At 41.0% G+C, this 15,092-nt stretch overlaps 1 protein-coding gene across 1 annotated transcript in view; it reads right to left on the bottom strand.

Moving 5' to 3' along the window:
• The window catches only part of RYR3 (ryanodine receptor 3), a 626,301-nt gene that overhangs the window by 138,109 nt on the left and 473,100 nt on the right, over positions 1 to 15,092 (bottom strand). The window contains 2 exon segments of the mRNA XM_049899608.1: positions 1,053 to 1,164; positions 2,592 to 2,772. Coding sequence (XP_049755565.1) covers positions 1,053 to 1,164; positions 2,592 to 2,772 — 293 coding nt within the window.

The following is a 15,092-nucleotide window of genomic DNA, read 5'->3' as shown; positions in this document are numbered from 1 at the left end:
GTTGGTAAAAATCTCCAATTTCTGCATGTCTGGCGTTAGTGGTTGTTGTATAAATTTAAGTGATAGTCATATTAACTGGTCTTCCTTGCAGGTGTATGGATATTATTCTATCACTGACAGCAGTACTTTAGGACAGATCATGAAATGTTATTTTTGAGGATGAATGCAATGTTATTCCTCTTCAAGTTGTCATTCCCTGCATAGTAGACCATATGATTGTCCGATTCAAAATTACCAATACCAGTCCATTTCAGCTCACTAACACCTAGGATATGGATGTTCATGTGTTCCGTTTCATTTTTGACAATTTCCAATTTTTCTAGATTCATACTTTGTACATTCCACGTTCCAATTATTAATGGATGTTTGCAGCTGTTTCTTCTCATTTTGAGTCATGCCACATCAGCAAACGAAGGTCCCAAAAGCTGGAATCCATCCCTGTCATTAAGGTTGACTCTACTTTGAGGAGGCAGCCTTTCCCCAGTCGTTTCATGAGTACCTTCCAACGAGGGGGGCTCATCTTCCAGCACTATATCAGACAATGTTCTGCTGCTATTCATAAGGTTTCCACCGGCTAATTCTTTTCAGAAGTGACCACTGGGTCCTTCTTCCTAGTCTGTCTTAGTCTGGAAGCTCAGCTGAAACCTGTCTGCCATGGGTGACCCTGCTGTTATTTGAATACCAGTGGTATAGCTTCCAGCATCATAGCAACACGCAAGCTCCCACAGTATAACAAACTGACAGATGCATGGGAGAATAGAGGCATACAGAAACGTAATTTAGAAAGGCTTCTGAAATGCAATGTGTAGTGAACATGCCCAACTAGTGCCACTGAGAAATCACACAACACAGATTCATCCAGGAATCATTTCTTACAAAGCTGCAGAATCAGGCACCAGAGATGGAAATGACTTTTAATATTAGCTAAAAGGAACTAAGAGAAAGGCATGCCAGGAAATGCCAGAGACAGAAGAAGAAATTCGGTTCAGGAAATCTACAGTGTCCTTGGCTCAAGCCTCTCAAAGTTGTTCTCTGGGAACTCTATCACTTACGTGCATTTCGGGAGCACAGCGGCCCAGCAGATCTATAAGAGCTGAATAAAATGACATAATTGCATTGCCCATGTGCACGATTTCTTCTCCCTCTCCGTCGTCCTCCACGCTGCTGAGAGAGAATCAACACAGGGAGATGTGAGGAAGCCTGGCACTCATTGGGCTAAATCCTTCCTGCCATATTATTAGACAATAGCTACTTGATATGAAATCACTTACTCTGCTCATCTTGGGCATCATACATCCTTTCTCTTGGATGACTCTCTCCTTCCAGAAGTTAAAGAGGCAAATTTGTTAAGCTCAAAGGACCTGGATATTTGTCCACGGCGTTCCTAAGGTTCCCTGAACTTTAAGGCATGAGTACTGACATGAGCTGATCATGCAGACCACACATAGTCATAGGGTGGCACATAATCCCAAAGTTCCTACCAACCATTCATTCCATTCTCGTCTCTGAGCACTACATGGAAAGCACATTGGACCACCAGTTAGGAGCGCATAGTCCATGTCTTGGCTCTGTTGCTGACAAGCTATGTAACCTTGGTCTTGGTTTTTTCTCATGTTACTCTAAGAAGGTTGGGACAGCTTATATTTTGGGTTCTTTCCAGTTCACCTACCAGAACTGATGACAAAGAAAAAAGCCAGGTGGCTGGAGAGTTACCTCTGCTGGGTTAAACCCATCCTCTAGATTCTAAGGTCTAATCTAGAGGCTGTGGTAAAAGAAAGGGTAATGGTCATAAGATACGATGAAGGGAAAGTCACAAGGAAATCAGACAAGCCACCAACTATATCTTTAACCTGTAAATACTAAGATTATTATTGCTGTGATTTTTCATGTTCTGCCATTCTCTTTCTTTCCTGAGAAATCAAGTCAAAGCACTTCTCCAATTAGTCTTCATCCTTTCAGAAGAGGAAGTGGACAGTGCAACCTCTTTTAAAAGGTGAGGTATGGAATGAGGCATCAAGGTTCAGAATACTGAAGAAACCTTGCTGGAGTTAGACAATGACTGTAATCTTGCCTCAAGTCTTTTAGCCTGCATATAGCTTCCTCTTGTCGTGATGTGGTGTGGTGTAGTGTGTGATGCTGTAGGGAGGCTTAGTGCTGGCCAAAGAGTTTGCTGATTCTGTGATTGGTCTAAATAGAGTAGTGAAAAATAGAAGGAGGTCAAGGTGATATTGATCACTAGGCTTACAATATACTTGACAAAGTGATTTTAAATGTTCTAACCACAGCTGTAGAGCCCTGGTAATGTGGTGGTTAAGAGCTCGGCAGCTAACCAAAAGGTCAGTAGTTCAAATCTACCAGCCACTCCTTGGGAGCCCTGTAGGGCAGTTCTACTCTGTCCTATAGGGTTGATATGAGTTGGAATCAACTTGATGGCAATGTTTTTTTTTTTCTTCCCCTACCACACTCATAAAGAACCTATGCTTTATCTATCAGGGGAAGTTATGACACCTTCTAAATCATCAGGGTACTAACAATATTTGGGAGCTTACCAACCATATATCATGTTACAGAAGGCAATTCCATTCACTTACACTTCTCTCTTGTATCCCTGAGAGGGGAGGTCGAGTGCTGGGTTCTCAGAGATCTTAATGGCACCCTGCATGGCGGCCAACAGACCATTTCCTCCTTCACCCCGCAGGGCTGGGCCAAAGCACTCTGGGCGTCTGATGAGCAGCTTGACAACAACGCTAGCGTTTTCTTCCACACTTTCACCTAAGGAAAAGAGGCATCACTTCCTTCTCATTAGAAAGGACAACCCTGGAATGCATTTTTAATTGATGAGACTGGGACTGCAGTTTTTGATTGGGCTTGCTGCTCACTTTTAAGGTTAGGAGGCAATTATCAGTAAACTGAAAGGCCAGTGTTGATAAATTAGGTCAGGATCTCTTTATGTGAAGTAGTAAGAATAATGATTATAGAATAGACTCTTATTCTTCAACTCAGGATTTTGTAAGATTAGTTCACTATATTTAAGTTCTCAGAGGGCAAGACAAACACACTACTGAGTCTGCCACTGGTTACTGATTCATTCACAAATGACTTACAGAACCAAAGAACTTTACATCTTTATTAACTCCATGGTGAGCTGCTAAAAGGTATTTGCTTTCTTCCTTGAGAGAAATTAAAACTGCAACTCAAGATGGTCTGCCTAAATGAACATCTGGAGAAGTGATTTCTTAGCCCCTGATCTGTATTCTAATAGAGTCCGAGACACACCCCAGGAGGACCATGTATATATGGATGGACCTCAGGGCATTTCTGAAATCACTTACCCAGATGAAAAGTCTACCGTAAAGTTGCCTTGGTTATTACCAAGATAGCTCTGTGGGAAGGTAAAGGTTGGAGAATTGTATTTTGCTGGTATTTCTCTCTGGAAGAATCACAAACAACTATGACAGAGTCCCACTTCTGAAGAGGTAATTAGGCAGTGAACCCAAAATTATTCTAAAACTAGGCAGAGAAAACAATGCTTTTATTTCAAAAGCAGTTCTACCACTTGTTAAGAGAGTGAAAAAAAAATTAAAACACCTTGGATTAAATCTTAATTTGTCTCTGACAATTTATTCCTGGGCCAAGACTCAAAGGCAATACTTTTTTGATGCTGTGTATGAGATAAAGCCTGAAGAAAACTTTCTCTAAAACATCATTAGACGTTCCTTGAAGGATTTCAGGAGATTGTATTTGATAGGCTATTGTATTAATTATTATTATTGCAATAATTACCTAAACACTTAGCAAGTTAAAAGAACAATCATTTAATAGCTCACATTTTTGAAGGTCAAGAATTTGGCAGTGGCCAAGCTGGGTGATTCCAGCCTGAGATCTCTTATGAGGTTACAGTCAAGATGTTGGCCTGGGGTGCTTGAGGGCTTGACTAGGGCTGGAGAATGCACTTCTAAGATGGCTCACTTACACGACTATTGGCAATTCCTTGCTGGATGTTGGGTGGAGGCCTCAATTCTCACCACATGGGCCTTTCCATAGGGTTTCTTGATTCTTTTTGTGACATGGAACTTGGCTTCCCATAGAGCAAGTGATCCAAGAGAGACATAGCAAGGTAGAGCCTGTGGTGCCTTTTATAACCTCATCATGCATAATCACTTCTACCATATTCTATTCAGTAGAAATGATTCATTAAGTCCAGTCCACACTCAAGGGAAAGAGAATTAGACTCCATTTCTTGGAGGTAGGAGCATCAAAGAATTTGAGGACATATTTTTAAAACCATCACAGCTATTTCAATCCTGTTTAATGAAAATTTTTATGAATCAACTTAGGCAGAAGTATTCTGAGTACAGCAGGAAAATGAGAACCTTGTTATTTCAGCTTTTTAGCTAATTGCCATGTGAGTATGCACACTGCACAATTTCATTAGGTCTCATTCACCCCACTGAGAAACTTCTGCCTCTCCTAGTTTTAGAGTGAGCCTAGCAGTCTAAACCATACTATGAGACTTCTCCATCATGTCAGAGGGAGCAGAGAGGCGGAGCTCGCTGTCAGAGTGCTTGAAATTAACTTGTGCTCATCTCTCATGCAAACTCATATTTGAACATGTCTGAAGCATCTTACAGCCTTGGAAAGCCTACCTTAGATCACAGCTGTATTCCTGTACTAGAGCTTGGCTTGCCGACATCCTCTTTTATCATTTAGCCTTCTGTGCTGAAGGTGAAACTCAAGACTGTAAGTGCATGTCACTGTAAGTTTTGGAATTACAAAACTTGATTCAGAAAAAAATTTTCATTAAACTGAATTTAAACAGCCCATCAGCAGGCAATCACTGTTTCATAGCTCAATTCTTCAAAAAGAATCTAAGATATTTGCACAAAAGTTTTTCTTCAAATTTCATCTAATGCACAATATCAAAAAAAGAATTAATTTTTATTAAAGTAGAATTCATGTGAAGAAAACACTGAGGAGATGCTAAAAGGGTAAATTAATCATAATAATGGTATGAGAGAAAGAACCAATATATTCTCAAAGGAGAGAAACCAAGAAGAGAGAGGTTGCATGACATTATGCAGTTCACAGAATAGCTCTTATAATGTGATGATGCTGAGTCCTAACCCCATGCTTTCCTATTAGTTGAGGCTAGCATTTATATCTAAAAGAGTTTAATTACAGGAAGGATACACAAAAAAAGAAACTACCAGGACAATCAACATAGTGAAAAGTAAATATTCTTAGTCATAGATATAACTCTATTACTTTCAAAGGTTATTGGCCCCAATACTTATCGAGTAGCTCATGTATCAGCCCTCCCAGTAGGCATTTTCAAATGCCAAAACTAAGGGGAAAAAAACCCCTGTCACTCAAGCTTATTTAAATACTGTACTCTGATGATTTTAGCTCCCAGAGTAGAAATGCTCATAGGTCAGACACAGTTCTACCAGGATGCTAAATTCAATGTAGCTCTTCCCACAGCCATCAGATCATGGAGTTTGATGGGACATGGAACCATAATACACATCAGAAGTTTGAAAATCAGACCATGAGTTCTATATGCAGTTTTCTATCGAAATTCTTTTGCCAAATTAGCCTATTTTATCCGAGTCCTGGGTCTTGGATCTAAGCTAATTAGGTTGGCTCCTATAACTGACCCAGGGAGCTATCACTTGACTACTGTAATGCAGACCTCTGTGGGGGTGCACAAAGGTCACTGTAGGAGGAAGGAACTGTAGTGTAGCAATTGCTGCTAATTAGAGAGAGGATTTCCAAAGGCTTCACAAGGTAGAAGATGACACAGTTCAAAAAAACAAAAAAAACCAACCCAGTGCCGTCGACTTGATTCCGACTCATAGCGACCCTATAGGACAGAGTGGAACTGCCCCATAGAGTTTCCAAGGAGCGCCTGGTGGATTCGAACTGCCGACCCTTTGGTTGGCAGCTGTAGCTCTTAACCAGTACACCACCAGGGTTTCCAATGGCACGGTTAGAAGAGAGAGAACATTCTCATCCTAATTACCTAGAGCTCAGCAAGCATGACTACCAACCAAATCCACTGTAGGGAAGATGAATATTGACCTTGAAGGCAGTTTTCAAGGCAGAGATTTGAGATAAAGTAGTTTTGCCCAAGGGCTTACAATGATTTTTTGCTTCAGTTCCAAAATGAATAATGAGCTTAATAACAGCATGGATGTTCACAGTTCTTTTCTTCAAAGGCTCTCAAAACTATCTTCAATTTACTACCCTCTTTTCAACATTCCTGAGCAGTTGGATGGAAACGGAAATGATTCTCCCTATTTTACCCGTGGTAAAGCAGTCATTCTCACCACAGGGACACTTAGTTGAGATGCAATGGTTTTATCTTCAGCCCACTATTTTTCTCACTCTCTAGGTTCTAACTACAGTCCCTGTTTTTCTGCCTGGACACTCTCTTCCTTCCCAAGCCCTTGGTGTAAACTCTTGACCTCGATATGGCCTCCTTATCCTTCAGGACCAGCTTACACATGGACACCCCAGAGGGCATAGTCCCTTCAAACACCTTGTACCTCAAGCATTGAAAACAAGTATAATTAATGAATTTTTTCTGTCCCTCACTATGCTCCTTAGAAGCGAGGATGGTGAGACCTAGTCTCACTTACTTTGGATATGTTATCAGGAGCCATCAAGTCCCTGGAGAAGGGTATCATGCTTGGTAAAGTACAGGGTCAGTGAAAAAGAGAAAGAACCTCAATGAGATGGACTGACACAGTGGCTACAACAATGGGCTCGAGCACAGCAAGAATGTGAGGACGGTGCAAGACCAGTCAGTGTTTCATTCTGCCGTACACAGGGTCACTATGAGTTAGAACTGACTCAACGGCACCTAACAACAACAAATGCCATGTGCTCCATTAGATCAAGGCTGTACATCTATCTATCCCTGTATGCTTCAGGGTCTTGCTAACATCTATCATGAAACAGGCATTTAAAACATATTTCTGAGATGAATGAACAGACTTCACTGAGATGTAAGATAGACATTTAAAATGGTGTTTCTGTTTCCTCATCAGTAAAATCTAGATAATAAATATCATTACCTCAGAGGATCATTTGAAGATGATCCTTTGGCTTAAAGCACAAAGCCCATTTCTAGCACATGGTGAGAGTACAATAAATGTTAGCTACTATTATTATTATTAATGTTTTTTAGATTATGAATTCCGTTAGAGCAAGGAGTACAGAGTCCTCTTTGTGTAGCACTGGGAAGGAAACCATGTACAATTAATAAATGAATTATAATGCATTTTGATGGTGATAAACCATTTCCCAAACTTGGATGGAAAACTGATGCTGACTATCTGTCAAAGCACTGCTTTACCAGATGCTGTTTATAAGAGCCTGGGTTGTCCATTTCCTCAGATTCAATTAGTCCTAAGGAAAAGAACATATCCACACTCAAGTTCCATTGCAGTAAGAGAGAGCACTGGGGATTCAGCAGGAAAGAGTCTGAAGATACTTCCACTTGGTTCACCTAAACAATGACAAGGCAAGGGTGATGGCCAGGGTCCAATACCTTTTCTTGGTAAGTGCCAACTTAGATATGGTGCCAGGCAACTCGTATGAACCAAGTCATTGCCAGGGATGACGACACACTCCTTAGGACTGCCCAGCCTGAGAAGGAGGAGCTAGGGATGTGTCCATAAACAATTGTCGCACACAGAAAGCATCCTAGGGATGGTTTGCCCATTGTTCATTAACTTCACTGTTGACTGAGCCCACACTATATGTGTGTTGCTGATCCAGGCACAGTGGACACATGTGAACAAGACAAAGTTTTTTTTTTTTTTTTTTTTTGCTCTTAGGGGGCATCAATTCTAGTAGGTCTGGAAGGCAATAAATAAGTTTTAAAAAATCAATAAACATAATACGTAACAGATTGGTGTAGGACCTATGAGGAAAGTAATGATGGAGGGAGTTTCTTTAGATAAGTCAGTCTAAGGAAATAACATATGAGCTTGATCAGAGGTTTGAGAAGGCAGCATTTCTAAGAGTTGGAAGAAGAGTGTTCAAGCAGAGGGAGAGGCCCAACAAAGGTCTTGAGAAGGGACAGGGTAATTGTTGCGGCTGAGGCGGGCAAGTTGGATAGTGCAGGGAAAAAGGGGATGAATATTGAAAGACAGGGATGGGTGAATAATGTGATGAGGTGGTTGAGGTAGGCAACAGCCAGATGGTGTAAAGCCTCAGAAAGTGTTGTAACAGGTTTGGATTTTGTTTTAGGTGCAATGGGAAGCCAGAAAGGGCTTTAAACAGAGGGACGATACAATCTTACTAATACTTTAAAAAGACCATTTGTGTGGCTATATGGAGAAGAGATTGTAGAGGGTTGGTAGACTGATTTATTGATTTCAATTCTTCCCTCCTCTGTTGTACATCCATGTCTTGCCAAAGGCTATGGTATAGGAGGTGTAATTCCCTTGACTTGGGCTTGGCCGTGTGATTTGGTCTTGGCTATGTGACTTGAATTGGCCAGTGGAATGTTAGTGGCAGTGATGCAGGCAGAGAAATTGGGTTTGTGTCCTTGAACTTCCGCCACCACCATGAGAAAGAGCACTTTGGGTGGCCACTACTCCTCTAGTCTGGACCTCAGAATGAGACAAGTAGAGCACAGCCACCCCAGTGGACCCACATACCTGCAGCAGAGCTTCCCAGCCATTTTGCAGTTGTGTAAGCAAGAAATAAATGCTTATTTTTCTATGCCACTGAGGTTCTGAAGTTGCTTGTTATGCAGAAGAGGCTTCCTGATATAGGGGTGATAGCAGAAGCAGAGAAATCAGTTCCTGTACTCCTGCAGTAGTCCAGATGGAAGATAATGATAGCTTGGAGTAGGACGTGGCCAGTGGAGATAGAGAGAAGCAGACTGTCTTCAGGTATCTTTTATACATTGAATTAATGGAATTTGCTGATGTGGGGATAAATGAAAAGGGTGAATCAAGGGTGCTGCCTAAGATTTGGCTTGAATATCTGAATGGTTGGAGGTTCTAGTTAGGGAGATGGAAAACCCTCAGGAAAAAAACAGGTTTAGAGGAGATAGCTACAAATTCAGCTTTAATATGTGCAAATTGTCAGATGCTTATTCGACCCCTAAGTCTAATAAGTGGGTAGCTGGATACACAATCTGGGTCTCAGGCAAGAAGGTAAGGCTGGACATTTGGGGAACATCAGCATGTATGTATAATTTAAAGCGATGGGACTAAATGAAACCATGCAAGGTGGAATGGCAAAGTAGCCCAGGAAATTTAGAGACCAGTATTTGAACCCAGAATTACACTAAAATATTGCCCATGTGTCTAGAATTTGGGCCCATATGTCTCTTTCTAGAATCTGTGAAATAAAACTCGAGTGAGATGGAGTCAGAAAAGAGGGATGCTCTGAAAGAATGAGGTCTATTAACTATGCGTATTCTTGGCTCATAATATTACATAATATTGTGTGAATCATGTTGGTAAAGCTGTTTTTTTCTCCTGTATTAATGTTTCAGCTAAAATCCATAGTTTTTTTTATTAATGTTTCAGCTAAAATCCATAGTTAAAATTAACGGCACTGGGTACTGGGTATCTGGCTTTATTTACCATTCTTATCAACAAAACAGAAACCCTGGTGGCATAGTGGTTAAGCGCTACGGCTGCTAACCAAAGGGTCGGCAGTTCGAATCTACCAGGTGCTCCTTGGAAACTCTCTGGGGCAGTTCTACTTCCTCCTACAGGGTTGCTGTGAATTGGAATCATCTCGACAGCAGTGGGTTTGGTGTTTTGTTTGGTTATCAACAAAATGGCTGATGAGATGAAATATGGATTTCTGGACATCTGGGCCCGCTGCCAAAACTCTCTGCTAGCATTGCCATGTGGACCCCGCAGGGGACTCTGGATGAAAATTTCTGAGCAGTTCACTTAGTACGAAAAGAACAGAATCAAACATTCTTTCACTACAACCAGGGAGTTCCTCGTTGTGGCACTCTGGGCTTTGGTTTGCCATTGGTTTCTTTACTTGAGGAATTTATTTTCTAGTTCTTGTGTTGTTTTTGACTATCCACTTAGTTCTAAACTTTGACACTATTTTGCTTTGAGTTTTTACAGATGGAGTCATATTTCCTTGCCTTTGTCTACATAAACCCTTTACCTGGCTCACTGGCTGATTTCTCTCCTCTTTACCAGGCATGGCGATTCAAGAAAGCCAATTGGAAGAAAGGAAGGTAGGGTAGAAGAAGTGTACATACCTCATAATCGGTAAGAAGGAGTAACACAGACATTAAGTACCAGTCCCCCCACTAGCTATATCTCAAAATGTACCTCATATTCTACCTTTTCCTGAAGGCTACCTCTTACCACCCTAGTCTGAAGAGCACTGTGATGCTTTCCATATTTGTCTTAAACTACTATTTAAAACTTTTATCATTGGTAATTTCCAACTGTATTATAACTTTGAGAACAAGAACAATGTCTTACACATTTTAGTCCTAACCGTTCAGTCTTTAGTACCAAAGAACGGCCATTATATCCTTTCTGACTCTAAAAAACAAGAATGCATGGACAGAAACGAACCAGCTGATCCTTTTAAGTATCTACACCTTCAATGCCCTTCAAATCTAAGATGCCAGTTTGTGCTCTTGTCCTAAAGATTTATGGGGCTCAAGGGCCCCATCTCTGTGTTCTCCCCACACTACTCTGCGAAACGACACCCATTTCATTCTCCAAGAAGTTATGCAACACCTGACTCCTTCCCCATCCATTGCCAGACTGACTCTACCAGCTGCTGTCAAGTCTGTTCTGATTCATGGTAACTCCATGTGTGTCAGAATAGAACTGTGCTCCATAGGGTTTTCAATAGCTAATCTTTCAGAAGTAGAGTGCCAGGGATTTCTTCCAAGGTGCCTCTGTGTGGACTTAAACTGCCAACCTTTCAGTTAACAGCAGAGCACATTAACCTTTTGTACCATTCAGAATTCCTTTAAGCATCATCATTCTCGGCATGCCAACACTTACATGTGCTGCTGTACAGGTGGGTGTGTTTGATTATATTGCTTTTAGTATTATTCCAAGTATGTTTCTGGTCATTCTACTTGGATTTTCTTTCTGTTTCCTGCTGTGGGTTGTTAGGAACTTGAGGGCAGAAGTTCTAGAGCATATCTCTTGTCACATCTCACAGCTCCTCATAAACTCTTCACATGACAGATGTACACATTACGGCTACTGATAATAAATCTGCCTACAGACACAGATTCAGCAAAGCTAGGAGATGCCGTGTTCCTCACAACTAAGTTTGCACTCCGGGGAAGATATTACTGAAACACAAATACCAAGAACTTCAAGAAAACACAGAGTAGCTTTTGTCTTTCTTCTTGTGGACTGCTAAGAAATCTTTTCCTTCTCGGGATCTACGTTAGGAAGGGACTGATCCCAGACACCCAGATGCAACTGTGTCTAGCCTGGCTATAGAGACTGCAAATGCCATGTAAATAGAAGCTTCTCGACTTCATTTCTCTCAGAGTTAAACATAACTCAAGGCTTCCCCGCAAACTAATAAAAATAAAGAAAATCAATGCGTTAAGTTCTTTTAAATGCAAATCTTGTTTAAGAAGATTTAAGACAAACATTGTGAAAAGAAATACTAGTAAAATAATGTTAGAATTTTCTAATTCTATTATTTTGATACAGCAAAAGATTTTGATTTGGCAAAAGCTTCACTTTTAGAGCCTTAATAAAGCACTTTAAAAAATACATTAGCACTGAACGGTAACCAAATAATGCCAAAGTTTTTGACAAGTTCACTTGTTCATTAGGGAGACAGTGCTAGGAAGGCAATACTACATAACAGTTTGCACAGTTTGGCTCTGGAGCCATACTGCTTCAGCTCAAATCCTGGCTTTAGTTCCTACTAGCTGTGTGCCTCTGGGCAAGGCCTTTTATTTTTCTAAGCCTCAACGTCTTCATCTCTAAAATAAGGATGTTGACAGTACCTACCTCATTGGATTGTTGTAGAATTTAAGTAAGTTAACACATATAAGTGTTTCAAAAGTGGTGACAGCGGGTTGTAGGTGGTGAGTGATGGTAGGGATGGTGAGTGCTGACGGTATGTGATGTTAAATGATTAACTGTTTGCTGTTATCATCATCAGGGCCATGGTGGCGCAGTGGTTAAGAGTCTGGTTGCTAACCAAAAGGTCAGCAGTTTGAATCCACCAGCTGCTCCTTGGAAACCCTATAGGTTGTTCTACTCTGTCCTACAGGGTTGCTATGAGTCGGAATTGACTCAATGGTAATGAGTTTTTTGTTGTTGTTGTTGTTATCATCAACAACATCACTCTCACCACCCACCACCCACTATACCACTCCCAACATCACTCACCACTGCCCACAATTCCCCCCCACAAGCTGCTATGACCATGTATCTCCTAATCATTACATCCCACCATCCTCATCATCATAATTCTCTATCCACTATCACCAACCCCACCATTATTTACCATCACCCACCACAAACACTCTCATCTGCCACTGTCACTTCTCCTCACCCACTATCACCATCCTCACCCATCATTCACCACTACCACCTACAACCCACTATCACCATGTCCACCATCACTAACCACCACCCATCTTGATCATTCCCACAACCTGCTATGACCATCTACCACCCAATCATCATAGCTCATCATCATCATCATCACCATGCACCACTCTACTATCACTCACCATAAACACCCTCATCATCTACCACTACCACCCACCATCACCATCTACTGCCCACCATCATTCATCATCATCCAACATCACCCATCATTACCCGCCATAAACACCCCATCATACACCGAGACCACCCACTTCAACTTCATCTTTCATTACTGAGAATCAGAGCTGTCTTTAAGAGTTACTTCTACAATTTCAAACCGCAAAAATGTCCAGGAAGTCCTTTATAACCGCCTCTTAGACATTAAGACTTATAAAGTATATGAGACCCCAAGAAATAAATACAGTCTTCCCATTTCAAATGCTCTAGTTCCCCTGTAAAGATCAACAACAACTAGTACTAACAAACACTGACTGTGAGCCTGCTATGTTTCTGGCATTGTGGTAAACTAAGTTTTCCACGGATTGTTCATTTAGGCCTCACCAACAACTCTGTGAGGGACATGCTATTATCTTTATATTTTAAAAAAACCAAGGCAAGTAAAGTTTTAATAACTTACCCAAGTTTACATAACTTGTAAATGGTAGAACAGGATTTAAACCCAAGATATTCCACTCTACAGCCCTTTCTTCTCTCATATCACTGTTTTGACTGAGCCACCCTTCCTCCTCCTACAGGTATTGTATAAAGTTCTAACTTTTTCTTTTTCATACTGTCCATATCTCTCCTTTTAATACTTCCCTTTGTGACAATTTACTGTCATTATTTCAGCTACAGATGATCTGCAAATCTATTTTGTCCCCATCTGTTGATTGATTGATCTCTATTCTATAACCCCAATTAGGGGCAACTCTATTTGGGTGTTGCACACTGCAAATTCAACATGATCTGAACCAAACCAAGCTTATTATCTTCCATCCCAAACCATCTGCTCCTGCTGACATCCTTATTTCTTTTTCCCCTACCCTCAAATCTCCAAGCTTCAATATGACCTTTGCTCCTTTTCTCTCAACATACCCATGCTCAGCCACCATAACCATCATCTAGTCCTTTATATTCTGTCTCTATAATTTTTTTTAAACTGTGTCTTCTCCACCACCCTTATAATTCAGAAACTCATTACTCCAACCTTGGCATGGCACCAGTCTTCCAGGTAGCAACCTCTCTCCCTGGTATCATTGTGGTGCCCATTTCCATTCTTATCATTATGGTACCTGTCATATCGTTCTTCTGTTAAAAAGGTTTCCCAGTTCACTTCACACTGAATCAAAACTAAACTTTTCATCTTGGCATTTAGGTTCCTCCCCATGATAACCCCCTACCTACCACTTAAGCCTCATCTCCTACCAATTCCATCTATGTAACCGTTCTCTGGACCAAAAGATCGCTATTTCCTGAACACAGCATGTTTTGTCCTTTAGGTTACTGCTCATGCTGCTTTAAACTGCCACACCTTTCCTGCACCTCTGTATTTGGGGAAATTTGACCCTTAAAAGCCCATCTCTAAGGTCACCTCCTCCATGAGGTCTTTTCTGATCTTCTCATCAGGATAAGAATTCTTTCTCTTGAAGCCCTTCAACACTCTCTTCTTGTCTTACTCCAATTATTTTTAGTATTGTGTTCTCTACAATGTCTACGCTCCTTATCCCCCGTGTATCTGCCAGTTTGTTGTACTGTGGTGGCTTGTCTGTTGCTGCGATGCTGGAATCGATGTCACTGGTATTTCAAATAACAGCAGGGTCACCCATGGTGGACAGATTTCAGCGGAGCTTCTAAACTAAGACAACTAGGATGAAGGACCTGGTAGTCTACTTCTGAAAAAACTGTTCAGTGAAAACTTTATGAATAGCAGTGGAACACTGTCTGATACAGTGCTGGAAGATGAGCCCCTCAGGTTGGAAGCAGCTCAAAATACGACTGAGGAGGAGTTGCCTCCTCAAAGTAGAGTTGATCTTAACGACACCGATGGAGTCAGGCTTTTGGCACCTTCATTTGCTGATGTGGCACGACTCGAAATGAGAAGAAAGAGCTGCAAACATCCATTAAGCACTGGAATATTGGAACGTGAGAAGCATGAATCTAGGAAAATTGGAAATCATCAAAAATGAAATGGAACACAAAGATTGATATTGCAGGCATTAGTAAGCTGAAATGGACTGGTATTGGTCATTTTGAATCAGACAGTCATATGGTCTACTATGCTGGGAATGAGAAATTGAAGAGGAATGGCATCACACTCTTCATCAAAAAGAACATTTCAAGATCAGTTCTGAAGTACAATGCCGTCTGTGATAGAATAACATCCATACACCTACAAGGAAGGTCAGTTAATATGACTACTATTCAAATTTGTGTACCAGCCACTAATGCCAAAAATGAGGAAATTGAAGATTTTTACCAAGTTACAAAGTCTGAGGCTGATCAAAC

Source organism: Elephas maximus, chromosome 10 (assembly GCF_024166365.1).
Source record: "Elephas maximus indicus isolate mEleMax1 chromosome 10, mEleMax1 primary haplotype, whole genome shotgun sequence".
Lineage (NCBI taxonomy): Eukaryota > Metazoa > Chordata > Mammalia > Proboscidea > Elephantidae > Elephas > Elephas maximus.
This window is presented reverse-complemented; position numbering and strand designations above follow the sequence as displayed.